Genomic DNA, 18,247 nt, shown 5'->3' with positions numbered 1-18,247 from the left:
AGAGAAGGGAGGCAAAATGAGGGAGCCTGCAGTGCTATGGCTTTGCCCCAGGGTGAGTTTTCTAACACTTCTTGCTAGCAAGTGAAGTTACCAGTATGTATTGCAGAGAAGAAAGGCTAGAAAGTTTTTTTATTAGCTTGGTTAATTTTTAACAATAGAGAATTTATTTGCTTCCTCTCCAGTTTCTGCTGTGTGAATGTATGATGTCCTCACTGTGCTTAGTAACTTCTCTGCTGCTGTCCAAAGGAATAACTGCAGGATAAGGGGAAATGGTTTGAAGTTGAGGGAGGGAAGATTGAGGTTGGATGTCAGGGGGAAGTTCTTGATAGAGAGAGCGGTGAGGTGCTGGAACAGCTGCCCAGAGAGGCTGTGATGCCACGTCCATCCCTGGAGGTGTTCAAGGCCAGGTTGGATGGGGCCCTGGGCAGCCTGGGCTGCACTGAAATGTGGAGGTTGGTGGCCCTGCGTGTGGCAGGGGGTTGGAGCTTCGTGATCCTTGAGGTCCCTTCCAACCCTGGCCATTCTGTGATTCTGTGGTGATCAGCAGGCCTTCTTTCTGAACCAGGGAAACAAAGGGAAAATATGGAAGTGATTCATGGCTGTCTGCCTTTATTTTCATATGTGCTAGGTTGCTTCTCACTATGTGTTAGCAAATGTACCAGCAAACTGGATTTGGTGGTGAATTAAGTAACACTTACTTGAGCCTTGGAACACAAATGCTTTTTCCCCTAGGTAAATGGAGTTCTTAAGTGAAAACTGCCCATGCAGCCTGGTTTTAAGGCAGAGTCCATGCATGAAAGCTTTTATGTGCAAGGATCCCTGCACACTTAACAGTGATACTGTCCATTTGTCCTTCCTCTCTCCTCTGTCTGTCCTAAGTGTTATGTCAGGGTACACTGAGCTTAGCAGAGAAAGAAAATTAATTTTTCCTGACTGAAGAGTGTATCTGATTGGGTAATTATGATTTGCCTCTGTTAACAGAGCTGATTTCTAGGCTGTGGTCACTGCTTAACTTGCACAGAAGGCATTCCGGTGTCTGTAATAAAAATATCATGATCCTATTTCAGATTCTATTCTGCTGCCATGCTGTGGAGATATTGATTATGTTGATTACTAATTCTAAGAAAAGGGAAATACCTTTTATTAGAGTCAGACAGGAGCTATTATCTCAATGGTATCTCCTTGATTTGCCTGCCTGATTAGAAATAACAAAAAATGCTGGAAATGATTTTGGAGAAAACACTTTTGCGTCAGTTGCTCCTGAGGTTTGAATGTTGATTTGTTTGTTGGATGGCTGGCTGACTTCAAATGTGGCAGTTATGTGAATGAGGGTGGTAAGTGATGAAATGCAATCCTGCCAACCCGTGCTAGTCTGCTCTTAAGTGCACTGATGCTTTATGTGGAGAAAGATGTCATCAGGTCACGTGGGGCAACTGAACTGGTGGACGAAGGAATTAGATGAACTAAATTAAACGGTGGCATCTTTTTTAGGTGATAACTTCATCAGCATCGCTGCTCCTGGCCATAGGTGTTCCTGACCTAATTTTTTCAGGTTACATAGCAATTATCTTTGTTGTTTTCATTTGTTCCTTTTTTCATCAAGGAGAAAAGTTGATTTATCTTCCTTTGGAACTAAAACCCTGACATGCAGCTGTGTGAACTGGTACAGACACACCTGAAGAGGTGACTAGCCTGTGAGAAAGAGCTCTGTTAGCTTGGGAGCACAGGCATGCTGCCTCTAGCTGCTGCATGCTAGTGGGAAGAATCTTGTTTGGGAGAAACTGCTCTGTAGCTGTAAACAAGTGTCCTTGCTTTCTGTGACATGCGTTGTTTATTCTGAAACGTGGTGCTTTATTGTCTCCTGCATTAAGAAAGCAGGTAGCTGTGAGTGAGTCCTCAGAAGGAAAGAGACAGCTGAGGTGCTGCCAAGGAATATGTCAGTTGCCATTGTTTTTGCAGTGACTTCCATCCCAGCAGTGTGTGGGATACCAGTGAGCATGTGTTCATCAAACAGGATTGCATTCCACTCTCGAGTTTCCCACTGCCTTCTGTTCTTTTGAGTCAACAGTTCTAGTTAAAGCTTCTTCTGCTATATCCTTTCTAACTCCCATTTGAGCAACAAGACAGTTTAATTAATTGCTGTGTGGGAAGCTTGTATCTGTGACTGAGATTAGAGGCTCCTACTTTGAATAGAAATCTAGTAGACATTCTTTCACTCTTAGAATCCCTCCTTTTTTTCTTTTCTCTGATTCTGAACATGCAGAGCTAGTAGTGGATGATGTTCTTCATCCTACATGGCCCTCATCAGATCATTTAGGTTTTAGCTGGGTAGTGTGTGTTTACATTTAACGTGCACTTGATGTATGGGGTCTTAGTAATTATGCTGACACTATGCTTTGCTGGGCAATGTAATTGACACGCAGTCAGATCAGTCCATATGGAGTTCCATGCTGCTTCTGTCCAGCACTTCTTGCTTATAATAATGGGGAGAATTCAGCATTGCAGTATACATCTCTGCTGTGTTCCTAGTTCCTATTCAGAATGCTGTGTTCCATTCAGCTCCTAGTGGGAAGAGCACTTTCCTGATTGTGTGGTTTGTAAGTTTTGCTGATGGCATCTTTGGGGCGGCTTGTTGGGGCCTTTGTTTCTTTGTTTTGTTTGGAGACTGATTTTGTAATGTTACGACCCTGGTGACAGATGTGGATTTATGACATGCAAAGGAATTGTTCATGTTGGTAGGCAGCATGGAAAGGAGTTTTCTCAGGCAGGTCTGAATCCCTGGTACCGTTGGATTTTTTCTTTGTCTGAAAAATATCTCTATGATAGGAATCTTTTCTGGGAACTGTTTATTTCCTGAGATATTTTTGGATGTTGAAGTATGACAGGAGTTGTTACAGGTTTATTTGTTAAAAGAAGCTGTGTTCTCTGCGTGGTTCTTAGCTATCTAACAGAGTTGAACTGTTGTGTGAGTCATCAGGCTTTAAGGTAATTAATCAGAAGTGCTTTCCAGTTCTGTTTGTGTTACTGAGCGTCTCAGACAAGTACCTAGAAAGTGCTTGGAACTGCCAAGGAGCCAATGTAATTAAATGTGTTAAACATTAGCAGGTAAGGACCAGAAGTTTTGAGTGACTGCCAACGAATGCATGAAGTGAGACCTGCAAGAGAGGTCCTCATGTGTCTCTGAGAACGCGAGGTGCATCGAGAGTTTGGACCAACTGTAGAAAAGATCCTAAATAACTTTCAGGCATGGGTGGACGCATAGGGAATGATTTTCATGGAGAGACTCCAGGGGAACTTGCTGATCATAATATTTTCTCCATGAAAACTTGCAATGCAATGGATATAAAACGTTTTTTGGTTTAGACAAAAGCTTGAAAGCATCGTTTTCTGGAAACACTGAGGCAAATCTGTAAATTTGGTGGGGATGCCTGATGAGCTTCAGATCCAGAATGATTATCTTTTGCTGAGGGAATCTTGGTACATATCGTGTTCATGAGTTCAAATGGGAAAATCAGAAATTTGTATCGGATCTTCCAGGTCAAACAGAAGCAGGAAATACACTGGAACGTGAAGGTGCCGCTTTGTTCAGTCCTCGGCTTCTGAAAGGACAAGCATGCACATAAAGATGCTTGAATTTTTATGCTGCTTGGTATTTCTAAGGTACTCTAAACATGGGAATATTGAAAAGAAAATTCTGTGTTGCTTGTAGGTACTTCCAGCGGTGCGAAGTCAGACATGGACATGGCATATGAGAGAGCCAGAGTGCACTTCAGCCCAGAGGAGGCTTACAGCAGTCCTGCTGTGGGCAAGGTGGGTTGTTTCATTTGGAGAATCCAGCATATTTTTCACTCTGTACCTCCTTACTCTTCCTTTGAGTAATTTGAATGTATTAATCTGTGTATGAGTTGTGACATTTGTTTCTCTTGTATTGCTTTGTTCTAAACTTGCAGCATGCTTTTGGTAACTGTTCAGGTTTTTTAGTGAAGATCTTGGAACTTTCTGGAATTCCCCCTGTCTAATAAAGGCCGATTTCCTCATCAAGACAAGGGAAATTTCCCTTGTGACCATTGCAACTGCTTGATTTTCAGACATCACCTTCCTCTGACTCATTGAGAGGGTTGTTTAGAACCACGTTGTATCAGTCAGAGCTGCTGTAAACAGCAAGGCATTAAAGACTTGTACAAACCTGTGAGCTTCCTGTCAGACTTTCAGTCGTGACTTATAAATCTGTTCTTATGTGCTTTATTTACGAAGCTGATCTGGAAATTAGAGCACAGCAATATTCTGGGACCGTAAAACTTTTAAAATCAAAATCTGAGAAGAAACCGTGTCTGTTTGCCCTCATGGTCCCTTTGTCTTTCTCCATCTTTGCATGCTCTGTTGGTGGAGTTGAGTTCCACAAAGTTGGCAGTTTCTGGAAAGTCACACTTTTTTCGTTCATAAACTCTGATAAGTTTCTTTGTTTCACTAGTGTCAAGCTTTGCAAGAAGGCATAAAATAATGCAGTTAGCAAGCTGTTTCTGTCTAGGAAACCAACCTTTTTCTTTTTTTTTTTTCCCTCCTCTCCTTTGGCCACCAGTTGTGGTGGTTGTGGGAATGTGTGATATTGAGAGTACTTGCTGCTTAGGTGCCAGTCTTAATGTTCAGAATGCTTGTTTTCTGTCTGTTCAATGCAGTCCATATTGAAGAAGACTGTGACGGTGACAAGAACTCCTTTAGCAGTGTTCCATTACACTGATCGTGAGCTTGCTGCACAGGAATCCTCTAATAGCAAACCCATCGATGCCATCCTCGAAGCAGCGAAGAAAGACCTTTCAACCCTGATGAAACTTGATGTAAGTTATTGCAGGGAAAAAAACAGCCTTGTTCTTGCTTTTCAGCTCATTCTGCCAGGCATTAGAAAGTAAATTGTCTCCCAAATGCAGTATAGACCAGCGGAATGTTTTATTCGCCAGTCTGTTGCTGTTATTAGTGGGACTGAAATAAATCTGAATTATTTGGCTGTTTGGAAAGCCCATGCTGAAGTGCACAGCATGAATTTTTTTCTCACTGTGCACACATTTGTGCATATGGGAAGCATGCAGTTTCTGCCACACTGTAATTTCATGCTCTTGTATACTGTGTGAATAAGCTATGTGAAGGCATTCGGGCAGTGCCTAGATCTATTAATCCTCTTGCCATTGCACCTAAGTGTCTCATTTGATTTCAGAACTGAATGTCTGTGTTTGGCCGTTGGCTGTGAGTGCATTTCATAACAGTGACTGTGTGCCATGCCTGTTCCAGGTTTTAAGTGCCTGATGCCCTCACAGTTGTCATTATTGAGTTCACCTTTCCTTCTCACCTTCATGTCCAGAATGAGCAAGACTGTCTGTTTTCACTGTTCCTATGATTCCAGTTGCATTTCATTTCATTGCTTCAGAGTTGTATCTGTTGATGGAGCTCATCACACAATTTGAAAATCGTACAGCTGTCTAAATTGATCACAGATATCCAACATTTATTGCAGTGTGTGTTTTAGTAACTGTAGTGCATTGATGCTGCCAGAGGCTTTGGCACAGCCACTGCAACCTCCTCTTCTGGTTTAAGAGCTCTCACCAAGCGACATCTGCTTTACTGTCAGCAAAACTTCAAGTACTCCAGTTCTGGATTCTCATGTTTCTTGTGGATTTCTGACATATTTCTCTCACAAACTCGAAATCTTGTTCATGATCTTTCATGAGGTAGTGAGATGCATGCTCTGTTGTTGCTGGTTTCACTCATATATGCAGTACTGTCTGTTAGTCTCCAGCAAAACTGTCTTAAGACACTTATGTTCAACTTCTCCAGCCTTTGTCAGCATGAAAAATAACAACCTTTTTTACAGGAAATTCTTGTAACAACTTGAGTAAAATAGAACTGTATGTTTTTATCTGCTCCGTTCAGCCTTGCATTCTTGTTAAGGCTGTTCTCAGGCTTTGCTTACATAAACACTGTGTGTCCAGCATACAGCTGGTAATTTCCTGTTTTGCCATTTCGGATCCCAAGCAAAAATCCCCAAATCACTGAAGCTATTTAGTGCAAAACATTTGTTTTTGGACCTAGGCAAAATTTTTCAGTAATTAACAGCTAAGTGATTAGAGTTGAAGTTAATTGGAATGGTCTAACAGGCAATCTTTTAACACGGAGATCTAAATGATAATGTAACAGGGCAGGCTTTTTGAGCTCTTGATATTATAGCAGCTCTGGTTTTACAAGATAAGAATCTGCTGCTACACTTAATGCTGGAAACGTTTAAAGGTCGTGGTTAATTTCTCCTGTATGCTGTAGCACAAGTTGATTCTTCTACAAGCAGAAGAAGAAAGCTCTCACTCTGTAAAATTTGTATTCAATATATTTACACCAATGGAAACTGAATTGTTGGAGCTCTTCTCTTAAATGAGCTCGGGTATTTTATTTATGAGCTGTCTGGAGGCATTTTGAGATGCTGTTTTTCAGAGAAGCCAATTGCAGTGAATAAAAACCGTGTTTTAGTGGCAGATGGTGCTGCTTTTTTTCATATCATGATACAGAGAGAGAAGAAGAGATAATATAGTGGAGTGGCAAGTGTTATTTCAGCTGACCCTTAGTTACATGACTACATAATTATGTCTTTCCTTTGTATCAAATAACTTGAATCCTTGGGACTTTGTCTTGGGCTCCTTTCAGTCTGCTACCACTCCTGTGTGTGCTTGGCTTCATCTGAAGTTTATGAGTAAAATAATGCTGGAGGGCACATCTTCTGCATGAGCTTTATGGGAATTGAATCATTTCCTTAGACCAAAAAAAAAAAAAAGCCTGTCCCAGTTAATGACGGCTTTCCTTTGTAGGTGGTTTGTGTTTTCACTTCTGTATCATGAACTTTTACTGATTTGTTGTCTACTGTGGTAAAAGAAAGGTAGAACTTCAGTGTGAGATTCACTCTGTTGTGTTAGCAGCTTTCTTTACAAGCTTCTGGCTGGGGGCTGCATGGAGGGAGTCCATGCAAGGAACTTTGTGCAGCTCAAGCTCCGAAACTGTGCAGTGCTGGTCTTGGATTTGCTGGTCTTCTCTGTTGAGAAGGGGAGATGGATCTTTTCTGTGGTTCTTTATTGCCTCAGCAGAGAGGTAATGTCAAAAGTGAGATTTCAAGGACAGCTTGGAGGTTGTTAAGTCTCCTTCTGTGCAGAATCAAACATTAAGTCATTCCTGGTTTTGTCTAAATGTCTGTAATGATCTCTGGTGACACAGGCTTCACAGCTTTGCATGCAACCTATTTCAGTACTTCAGGAGTCTTAGATAGAAACAACATCTTTGTAAGGATTTTTAGAACTAATGCAGCCAAAAAAAAGCAATGACAGTTTATAAGTAGATCTGGTTAGGGAGCTTCTGTGTCTTTACTGTGGGATACTTTCATAATTAAGAATTTTATATAAGGATAGGTAATCCAATACAACCATAAAAGCAAATATAGGCCAAAAAACCCTCAGAAATTACTTGAGTTGATATTGCTGAACTGAAATATTTTGACAAGTGCTTGTCGGGTTATTTTTATTGGATAAATTCCCATGAGACAGTTTGGTTTCAATAAAACTTTTTTTTTTTTTCAATGAAAATCTGTTCTTCTTATCAGCTGTAGGTGTAATGAAAAAATCAGATCATTTTTCTTGCTCTGTTTTTCTCAACTGAAAGTTATGAAAGCCTGCCATGGCAGTTACGTGGCAAAGTGCTCACATCTCAGCTGCAGTAAGGTAATGTCTGTAGGCAAGTTGTTATGCCTGCATGCCCTGAATTGTACGTCGGTGTACTTCCAGCTCTTGCTGTTAGTGGCTAAAGCACTGCTAATGTGACTCGAGCCAGGATTTGCTCTGCCTGTTCTGATAACAGAATGCTGAGCTGTGGAAGTTGTGCTGGTTTGGGTGGGTTGGAAGGTTTTGCTGAGGCAAAGGAGTCCTGAAGCGTTCAGGTTTGGTAGGATGAGTGGCTCTTTGAGATGAAGCAGAGGAGGGAGAAGGAGGGGCCAAGGCTGTGCGCTGAGTGCTGGCTCATTGTGTCCTGTTCCTCCATGATGTAGACAGTCTCTTCTGGTTTTACCTTCTGAAAATAACTTGATGTTTTATGATATTTGGGGCCCTAATGCAGATCACTTTCCATTATATGCTCTACAGGAGTCTGGGGGTGCAAATGGAAGATACAAATTCATTTAGAGTTTAAGTTTGGTGAACAGAAAAGAACTGAATTTTTTTTTTCTTCTGGAAGAAATGACTGTTGGATAGAGAAATGCAATAATTATGATATTTTGAGAAGGTTAACATACTTTAAAACATGATCTTTCAGGAATTGTATTTCCAATTTTCTTTGTTTAAATGCATCCTCACGTTGGATCTTTACCAGGGAACCAACGAATGAATTGTACTTCTCCATCCCTTTCTCCAGGATCCTTCCTTGCTGAATGACAGAGTGACACTGCATCAGGTTACTGCTGGGACTGTGCTGTCAAGGCAGGGAGATCAGGTGGGTGAGCACCCTCTGAGAGAGGGGGGCAGAGAGAACACGAGGGTCTGGTTTGGTCTTTGTTCCCACTCTGAACAAAACAATCCCTCACCTTGGCATATCCCAAACCCTGTCTTATTACCAAGCAATCCCAGCTCTCAGCCTCTCCTCGTATGCAGAGTAACAGTGTGGCCACAGCTTTAGTGAAAATATTGTGCTTGTCTTTTTACCTTCTTATGCCCCTTCATGAAAAGGCATGGTGGCCGAACACCATTTTATTCCTTTTAACACTTTTTATTCTTTTTTTTTTCCCCTCATAATTTTTTTCCAGGCTCTGTGCTGCAGGCCTTGGTGTCATTACTCCACGTTATTTGTTTTTAGCAAAGTGTGTTCAGGATACAATAATAATACAGTGGAATATATATGTATCTATATAATACAGTGTTAATAATAATACAATAGAAATAGACAAGCTTATGCAAAGCACGTGAGGGGCAGCCACAACTAGAATGCTGCTCCAGTCTGTTTTGCTGAGCTGCTGCAGTGATTACCCCACTATCTCCATTCCCAATCCTGTTTTTATTTCTTGAGCTCTTACAGATGCAGATTCAATTTTTCATAACCATACAAAGAGAAACACATTTTTCAATACTGTGGCCATTTAGTTTTAAATATTCATGACCTTTTAATAATTCACTGTCATATTTTACTTTATCGCCTAACGGCTTAAAAGCTGCAGAGGGCCTTCTGGAAAGCAGATTGCCATGATAGCACCGTCGTTGTGATAATTGCTTTTAAAATCTTTGGGGACTCTGTTGAGCTTTGTCTCCATTTTCTCCAGGATGTTAACGTTTGCTTTGTGGTCTCGGGGATGCTTCACGTGTACCAACAGAAGATCGACTCTGAGGAGGACACCTGCCTGTTCATTACTCACCCAGGAGAACTCGTGGGCCAGCTTGCTGTTCTCACTGGGGAACCACTGATTTTCACCATCAAGGCCAATCGAGACTGCAGCTTCCTGTCTATTTCCAAGTCCCACTTCTACGAGTAAGTTCTGCCATGGAAACTAATGTTTAATTTTTTGAAATGTATTTTATGACTCTTTTGAACCAATAGTGAGTGATTAATGCATGTACAGTGCAATTCTACTGCAGTACAACTTGTAGTGAGTCGAGATAACTTATGTGAGCTTTTAAATGCTTGGATGAGCTCTGACCCATCTATCAGAAGGGTTTTTATCTTCAGTAAGAGGTAATGCAGGGAATAGTGGCACTATTAAATGGTGATTATCTCCTTTGTTCTGGGTTTACAGAGTATTTTGCCCAGTGAGGTGTGATTTATGACCTGAGATGCACAGGCTTAATAATCCAAATAAGAGATTCCGGCCAGAGCCCATTCTTTGCTGGCTTAAGCACTTTTTTGTCAGGCCATTTTCCTGAGCACGATTCCTTTTTTGCTGGAGAATCATATCAGTGTTCTTCCTGACTCCATCAGAGTTGATTGGCCCAGATAGGTGTTGTAAATGACTGGTCTTGGTGTAACTTATGTGACAGTGCTCACCAACAGCACAGGTCAAAGAATAATGCTCCTGTGCAAAATGGATTCCTTTCTGGAAATAATACTTGACTTCTGACTTAAAGTGAGTAATGATATTTAGTAGTTAAAACCCTCACCCAGAGACACCCAGCACTGGTAAACGTCTGTCTCAGTGTCCATGTCAGTGATGAGTGTTCTTGATTCTATGAATCTATGTATTTATGAAGCTATTGTTAAGACAGTAGTTCATAAACATAATTTTTATCAAATACCTCAATTTCTAAACTGCTTCTTCAGCTACTTCTTGAGTGTGCTGTCAGTCTGCAGTTGGGCTTCGTCTAGGGCCACTAGGATGAGCAGGGGTCTGCAGCACCTCCCCTATGAGGACAGGCTGAGAGAGCTGGGCTTGTTCAGCCTGCAGAAAAGAAGGCTGCGGGGTGACCTCATTGCAGCCTATCAATACCTAAATGGAGCCTACAGAGGGGAGGGGAATCAACTCTTTGAAAGGGTTGATATGTGTAGGACGAGGGGAAATGGTTTTAAGTTGAGGGAGCGGAGATTTAGGTTGGACATCAGGGGGAAATTCTTTACCCAGAGAGTGGTGAGGTGCTGGAACAGCTGCCCAGAGCGGTGGTGGATGCCCCGTCCTTGGAGGTGTTCAAGGCCAGGTTGGATGGGGCCCTGGGCAGCCTGGTTTAGCATTAAACGTGGAGGTTGGTGGCCCTGTGTGTGGCAGGGGGTTGGAGATTCATGATCCTTGAGGTCCCTTCCAACCCTGGCCATTCTGTGATTCTGTGATTCTTCAAGCTGTCTGTTCTAGACTGCTGCTATGTTATACTGTTCTTTCTACTTTTTACTTTCTAAGGAATTTTAATTGTTTGTTTGTGTTCCTAATAATTTCTACCAGTCTTATTCTGTAGCCTTGTCTTTCTACCTCAGGCAAAAGACTGTATTCTGCAAAACTGAATATGTTGCTCTTGGGTGATCAGCTGTATATGTGCAAGTCTGTGTGTTGGATATCAGATATTTGGTTTAATTTCTGATAGGTGCTGCCCTGTTGTTCCATCCCATGAAGTGTTGGATGCGTTTCCACTGAACTTCTAGTTCTGTATTGTTTTCCTTCTTGTTCTTAACTTGAAATTATACTTTGTATTCTCAGCCAACCATCAAATTTCTGCCTTTTTCCTCTCTTCTGCAGTTCTGATATCTGATAGAGTCCTGGGCAGACTCTCTTATTTGCTTGAGCTCATTTTTGTGATGTTTTCCTTCCTACCTACTTAGAATTGAGTTGTCTTTTGTTATGTCAACTTCCATTTTTGCTTCCATTAATCTGTCAGTGATCTGTAACACAGCAGAGTACCACCTCGTCATCATTTTGTGGACCTTTCCATATCTTTCTTTTTCTCTTTAAAATGTCTGTTGCCCATTCAGTGCATTTTACTGTCTCTGAATCTTTCAGCATTCAATCATCACAGTTTCTCGTGAAGTCGAAGCTTCATTTCCAACTCTTGTTCCCATATTTAAAAATGTCATTGCAGAGTCTTTCAGAAGCATCTGCCTTCATCATCTGTAACTCTCTGAGAAAAGAGACTTGTTACTAAAGCTTTATGTCTCTCTTTTTATGCATTTTGCGTGTAGTCCTGCAATCATAGACTTTCCTTGTCTCAGAATCTTGTGGGTTTGAATTATATGTTCCTGTCATCTGATCTTACTGACCAGAAGTAATTTGACCAGAACCTTATTATTCTCACTGCTCTCCAACAACTCTTTCTTCCTTTCTTGTCACATACTTTACTCTTCCTCTGAGCTGCCCCAGAACACTGTGTGTTTTTCCTCAGTGGTTGATGGGCAGGTGAAGCAGAACGTGGTCAGTAGATGCTATCAGACAAAGAGCACAGTAATGGAAGTAGCCCAGGGAGCAGAATTGCTGGTTGGATGTTGCACAACAGATGAAGTCCTTTTCACTGAAACCTTGCAGCAGGAGCCTTTCATGTGATGCTAATGTGCCTAAATAATGATCTGTACGTGTAAAGTTTAAGTAGAGGGGGGTGACACAAGCTAATTATACAGCTTATACCTTAAATGTTCTGCTGTTTTGCTAAAGTGATGTACTAAAAGTACAGTGCCTACACTGCAACTGTTGGTGTCTCCTGGTGGATAATGTAACCGAGGCTCTCTGGAGGAATATGCTCAGGTTCCTCAGTACTGGGAGTAGGACTCTGTCACGCTTTTCCTTCAGTGGGTTCCACAGTTTGGAGTCTAATCACGTATGCCTGCCAGAGAAGTAGAAGTGCTTCGATTTTTATTTTGTATTGTTAGCCAAGCTGAGCATTGAACCGCATCCACAGCACAAGAACATCTGCGTGAGTCCCAGGCTGTCACAGGCACCAGGGCAGCCCTTTCATTTTGGTAGCTGGTTACAAACAATTGTCTGAGGAACCCTTCAGCAACAGACTTTTGTAATAGAGAGCTTTGGCTTTTCATTTTCCCCATGCCAGGCATGTGCCAAGCAGAAGAGAAAGATGAAAATGCCTCCTAAAAGGAAGTAAACTAAGCTGATAACGTAGAGAAAAATCCTCTTGTCTTGTGCATGAGGGTGGACTGTTACCTTCCATGCTAACATACTCTTGAAGCTGTATAGCACTCAGCGAAACAATAAACAGCTCAGGTCTGAAATAAAAGCAGCCTCTCTCCAGTTTACATTTAGAGTGCATTAAGTATTAAGATACATATCTTGAGGGAGGGAAAGGTATAAATGGCTTTTATTGATCACAGCAGTCAGCCTGTGTGGGAGGAGACTTTGAGAGTGGAATAAGCTAGTAGGGTAAAAATAATGAGCTAAAGCATTCAGGAGATTTCGGGGAGTTTATTTAACCTTTAAAGCAGCTGAGAAGGCCTTGTTGCAGACTTGGGTTTTTGTGTGCATTAATGGATTAGGGCTTCTTGCTTTCTGGTGTTTATTCTGGGGTGCCTTTTCCAGTTTCTCTGTCCTTTCCCCAAGTCAGTGTTAGTGTGGTGAAGCTTCTGAAAGGTAACGCATTGCTTGCGAGTGCAATGGTAGCTTACCAAAACCTGGGCTGTCTGTAGGCATCTTGAGTAGGGGGCAGAGAGGGCATGGAAACCTCTGGGCAAGATGGAAGAGACAGGAGAGGAAAGCTGCCTCACGGTTTTGTCATCCTGTTTTGATGGGTGAACTTTAAATAGTGCTGAATTTAAGAGTTGATACTTGGTGTAGCTCACCTTGCAGAGTTCATGACAGAGTAGGGATGTAATTCTATGAATCTCTTCTGTTCCAAATTCAGAGGTTTTAGTTGAAGAAATTCTAACCTTTATTATTGCAAAAAGAGGAACTTGAGGAGCTGGCTAAGCAGCGTAGTCGTGTGCTAAACATGAAGGCTCCCTATGGTACCTGCGCGTGCTGCACTTGATGCACAGTGATGGCCAGCTCTGGATCTCTTGCTGCAGCTGGTGGGCTAATTAATGGTAGAACTGACATGTTCAAAACACGACAGAGCAGCTTCTGTGCTTCATCCAGGCAGGGAAGAGCTCTCAATGAGTCTGCTTTGATACCACATTCAGGGATGACGTGTCAGTATTCAGACGTTCTCTAAATTCTCCTAGGTTACAACGAGCTGTATTTCAGCTGAGGAACAAAGGCTGCCTGTGCTCCTTCCATGCCATGCTCCCTGCCTTTCTGTTTTATAGGGTAAGAAGGCTAACTGTGGCTCTCACAACATTTGTGCTTAGTGAGAATTCCCACACGTGCAGGGTCTCCCAGGCACAATGTCTGGAACACTGATGCAGGAAAAAATATTCTGTATTTCAGACTTTCTTTTTCTCCCCATGCGTGGCTTTAACATAACTGTCGTCTTCCTCTGTGTGTCCTTTGTGTACTGGCTCTGCATATGCTCACCCACTTGTTTCTTTCTGAATTGTGCTGCTGCTTTGTGAGATGCCCATTTTTATGGTAGTGTGCCACAACCCTCCAAGAGCTCAATTGCTCTCGATGCTGCACAGGAACAGAATAGTTGTGTTCTGTCCTAATGGGTGTGCATCTAGAGCAACGTGCAATCAGCTCACTGCTGTGGAGTGGTTCTTCAGTAAGAATTGGAGTGCTTACTCAGAAGGTGCCAGGTCACAGTGATCCTCATTCTGAAAGGAAAGAAAGAAAAACATTCACTGGTGTCTGTGAGAGCTATTTACCTCAGTCCTAGCAGTCAGTGTAGAATTTGCATTTATCACTAACAGAACATGCCCAATGTTTTTCAGCTTAGAGAAGTGCTAGATTATGTGGTTTAGTTAATGCTAGGGGCCTTTAAGCATCTCTCAGGAGGTTCAGTATGAAGATCAGAAGCTTTGTTAGTTGTGGTCTTTGCAAAGGGAAAAGGGAACTTTTGAAATAACACCTGGGGGAAAAATGAGAGCACATTTGAGAGATGTAGAGGTGCAGAATGGCAGAGAGGAACAATCTTCAGGACAACATGAATTGTTATCCTGAGTCACGTCTGTTGTTTCTGAGTAGGAATTTTGGAGACTGGTCCATGAACGAGAGCTAGCAAGGCTCTCATCCATCTCTGCCTGGATCGTTATGTGTGTACCTGTTCCTTCCTTTGGGAAGTACTTAAATAATGCTTCTTGTCTTCTAGGATAATGCGAGAGCAGCCAAGCGTTGTGCTCGGCGTGGCCCACACTGTTGTAAAGAGAATGTCCCCATTTGTGAGGCAAATTGACTTTGCCCTGGATTGGATGGAAGTTGAGGCTGGACGAGCTGTATACAGGTAAGATGCAGACAAAATTGGATGCTCTTTTTTTATTCCAACCTCTATGGTTCCGTGATTATCTAATATTCAGGTTTTCAGAGTTAAGGAGCCATGCTTCCTAGGCGATATATGGAATAAAAACTCTTGGACTCAATTTATCAACTATTTTATCAGGTTTTATCTGTTTCTGCATGCTGAGGTTTTTCCTTTTTGTGCAGCACACTTTAACATTGATTTGTCGCTCGGCTCCAGGAGTTGTTAAAATTCTTTTCTTCCTCATCCTTCGTGTCATCTTGACACACTTTTAAAGTGGCATAAGAGATTAAGACGTAGCCAGCTGTATGTTCTAGTATAATTTCTGCATTTCCAAGGGCATGAATATCATCCACAGAGTTTTTTGGTCTTTCAAAAGTAAACAACAGAACTGAAATAGAATTTGTTTAGAAATATTTAATATAAATTGAAAACAGGAATTGCATTTTAAGTTTCAGGGTGGAAGTTTTCCTTGGGAAAGCTTGATTTATTAATTTAAAGCTTGATTTATTAATTTTGTACTAGGATGCAATAAAGCTGTTTTACGATTTCAGTGGTGCAAAGGTCAAATTTAGTATGTGTACCATATAACTGTAATTCTGATATGTATTACAGTTCCTGCAGCACTAGTGCAAATGGAAGTTTGTCATTACTTTCTCTATCAAAACAGATGTAGTCGCTAAGATCTTGTTAAAAAGCTTTTGGAATTCCGTGCATTAATTTCAATTTACTACAGAAGCATTGCACGTGGTCCATGTGCTGTGTTGTGCTGGAAATCTGAATGCCAGATAGCATTCTTAGTCCTGCAAACTTGATGTTTCAAAACCTTAATGATCAACTGTTTTGTGCACTGAGCTGAATCTAAATGCTGAGCCACTCAATTTTTTCTTTTGGACCTGCAGACTTCCTTTGTGCATCCATATCAATTTTGCAGCAAGCACCTGCTGTACCCAGCAGTGAGCCTCTTGTCTCCTCCAGAGAGCACCTGCATTTTGGCTATCTAAATCCAGACCCAGCATCATTCAGTTGTTCAAAGCCTGTCCATTTCAACCTATGTCCAAGTCACTTTTTAACGGATGTTTTTCACTTTCCTGTTTCCTTGTTCTGTTTAAATGTTGATTAAACTTTTTTCTCATAGTCTCTGAGCTTGAAGAAGAGACGAAGATGACTTTGGATGCATTTGCTGAGCAGTGATCATTCACTTGATGGTTCTTTCTCTAGGCAGGGTGACAAGTCAGACTGCACTTACATCGTCTTGAACGGACGGCTGCGCTCCGTCATACGGATGGATGATGGAAAGAAGCACTTGACTGGTGAATATGGCCGAGGAGACTTAATTGGAGTGGTAAGAGTCAGTTTTGGAGAGTGAATGGTTCAGCTGAGAAACTGGTATTGCCCCACACAAAAGAAACACTCATGCACGCATCAGCTGGTAGACTTTTCACAAGTTGAGAAGATGAGAAGTTGCTTCTGTCTGGACATTCATATGATGAAATGCGGATGGGATTGTTAGACTTGGTTTAAAGAGGGAAAAAAAACAACCTTTTCCTCACAGATGAACAAAAATCCCCAGGCAACACTTGTTTTGGTTTTTTTCTTTTTTTTCTTCCAGTGTGGGTTACATTTGTTTCCACTGTGAGGGGAATGCAGCTGTTAAAATAATTCAGGAAGAACTGTGGGAATGTGCACTAAATTCTGATCTGAATAAATTTAGTATCATAGAAAGATTGAGTTGGCTTGGGCCACTGGATTGGGCTAGACTAACATCCTTTGAGTTAGCAGAGTTAATTTCAGGGCTTCGTCAGACTGGTAAGAAACTGTACACTACTGAAGCAAATTTTGATTTCAAAAGTGTAGTATTTATCCATGCTTAATTTATTTCCCCTGTTTGTGTGTTAGTTTCTCAGGTTTAGTTAAACGATTGAAGTGGGAATCCCCCATCATAAGTAGTCACAATTTGCTTGACTTTTATGTTTAAAACTAGAAGGCTTCCAAAATGCTGAGGCTGTTGTGCCATCCTTCTTCTACTCTCTGAGCTGAAAGTGAATGTTTTAGTAGTATTTACAGCCAGAATTGGTTGACTCTGAATAAAGAAAGCACGAGTTGGCATTAGTAGTACAGGAGGAAATTCTTGTTTACAGAGGTCAAGAGGGAGAGGAAGAACTGTAGACTGTTTTCCTTTAGAGAGCTGATTCAAGATCATACTGATTGCAAAAGGTGGTGATTTTGGTAGAGGTAAGACCCAGAAGTTGTGTTCCCAGCAAAGAAGAGCTCACTGCCAGCTTACCAGTCAGTATGTGAGAGCTGGCTGTTCCTGAATGCAGGTGGGTTGCAGAACTGGCCTGTGTCTGTGTTGTAAGACGAGGTCAGCTCCCAGTGCCAGAGACCTGTGCTGCAAATACATCTCAGCTGTTTTGTTTGAGAGAAATAAAAAGATTTCAAATAACAAGGGCAAAATTTTGGGGCCTTTTTAGTGTGTGCCCAACTCACCTTGACTTGCCTGGTAACTTACAACTAGGTTGTACATTGTTCTGAAGTTAATGTGGTAACAATTCTGATGGTATTCCTGCAAAATCTGATGTGTTCTGGACTAGTGGCTGCAGCATGTCTGTTTTAGTTACATGTGAGCAGCAGTTCAGGATATCTCCACAGGATCAGTGCTTGGAGAAGCAGGTCTATTTCTGCAGCTAGGCATGCTCACAAATTTTCTTTGTTTTTCTTTTTGGGGCTGTTTCTTTGGGGTACCTCATTAAGGGTAAAATGATGTGGTTTGGCAGGAACAGAAGCTGAGATCTTTCGTGGCTAATTGTGCTGGTATGAGGTCTTCTAGTGTGTGAATGAGGCTTTGACAGCTTTGACGTGTCAGGTGTTTCCTTGCTGTTATTTCCTTGCTCTTGTGTACTGGTTGTAGTCAGCAGCTCCCTGCCAAGCTTCTGCAGCTACCAGCTTAAAACAGCTGAACTGTTCTGCTGTCTGAAAGAAGTTTTGGATGACGATAACGGAGCACGTGGCCTAAACTCTCCCTCCCTGTGCAAGCAGGGGTGCCTCCTTCAGCACAAGGTTTCAGAGTGGCTCAGCTACCTGCAGAGGGAAGAGAGGTTGGTTCCATGTACGTCTGCCCTAACAGTGCAGTGTTTGTGGGTGCCTTCCCAGGCATGGATGCAGAAATACCGTACGACTTGTCTGAACTGCTCTGGATCTGAGTTATGACTTGAGTCATCTGAAGACTTCTGTGACTCCGTGGACGTCACCTCCTCCTTCCTTCCTTCCCATGGTTCCCAGGCCCACTGACTCATGCTGCCATTTGTTGAACGCATCTCGATGCTCTGGCTGTCTTTTGAAAACACGGGGGAGGATTTATAAAGATTGCCAAGATTAATGGAGTCGTTCTTTGCAGAGGGCATCAGTAAAATGACATTTCTCCTTTTAAA

General features: G+C 41.9%; 1 protein-coding gene across 1 annotated transcript in view; it reads left to right on the top strand.

The window, feature by feature from the left end:
• Nucleotides 1-18,247, top strand: part of PNPLA7 (patatin like phospholipase domain containing 7) — a 118,543-nt gene that overhangs the window by 19,342 nt on the left and 80,954 nt on the right. The window contains exons 14-19 of the mRNA XM_042878729.1: nt 3,710-3,810; nt 4,677-4,835; nt 8,431-8,508; nt 9,329-9,534; nt 14,670-14,801; nt 16,038-16,161. Of these exons, the coding sequence (XP_042734663.1) occupies nt 3,710-3,810; nt 4,677-4,835; nt 8,431-8,508; nt 9,329-9,534; nt 14,670-14,801; nt 16,038-16,161 (800 nt within the window). The remainder of the gene's footprint in view (nt 1-3,709; nt 3,811-4,676; nt 4,836-8,430; nt 8,509-9,328; nt 9,535-14,669; nt 14,802-16,037; nt 16,162-18,247) is intronic.

The sequence above is a fragment of the Lagopus leucura genome, unplaced genomic scaffold (genome assembly GCF_019238085.1).
Source record: "Lagopus leucura isolate 7727_CA_CO unplaced genomic scaffold, USGS_WTPT01 Super-Scaffold_100022, whole genome shotgun sequence".
NCBI classification, from domain to species: domain Eukaryota; kingdom Metazoa; phylum Chordata; class Aves; order Galliformes; family Phasianidae; genus Lagopus; species Lagopus leucura.
This window is presented reverse-complemented; position numbering and strand designations above follow the sequence as displayed.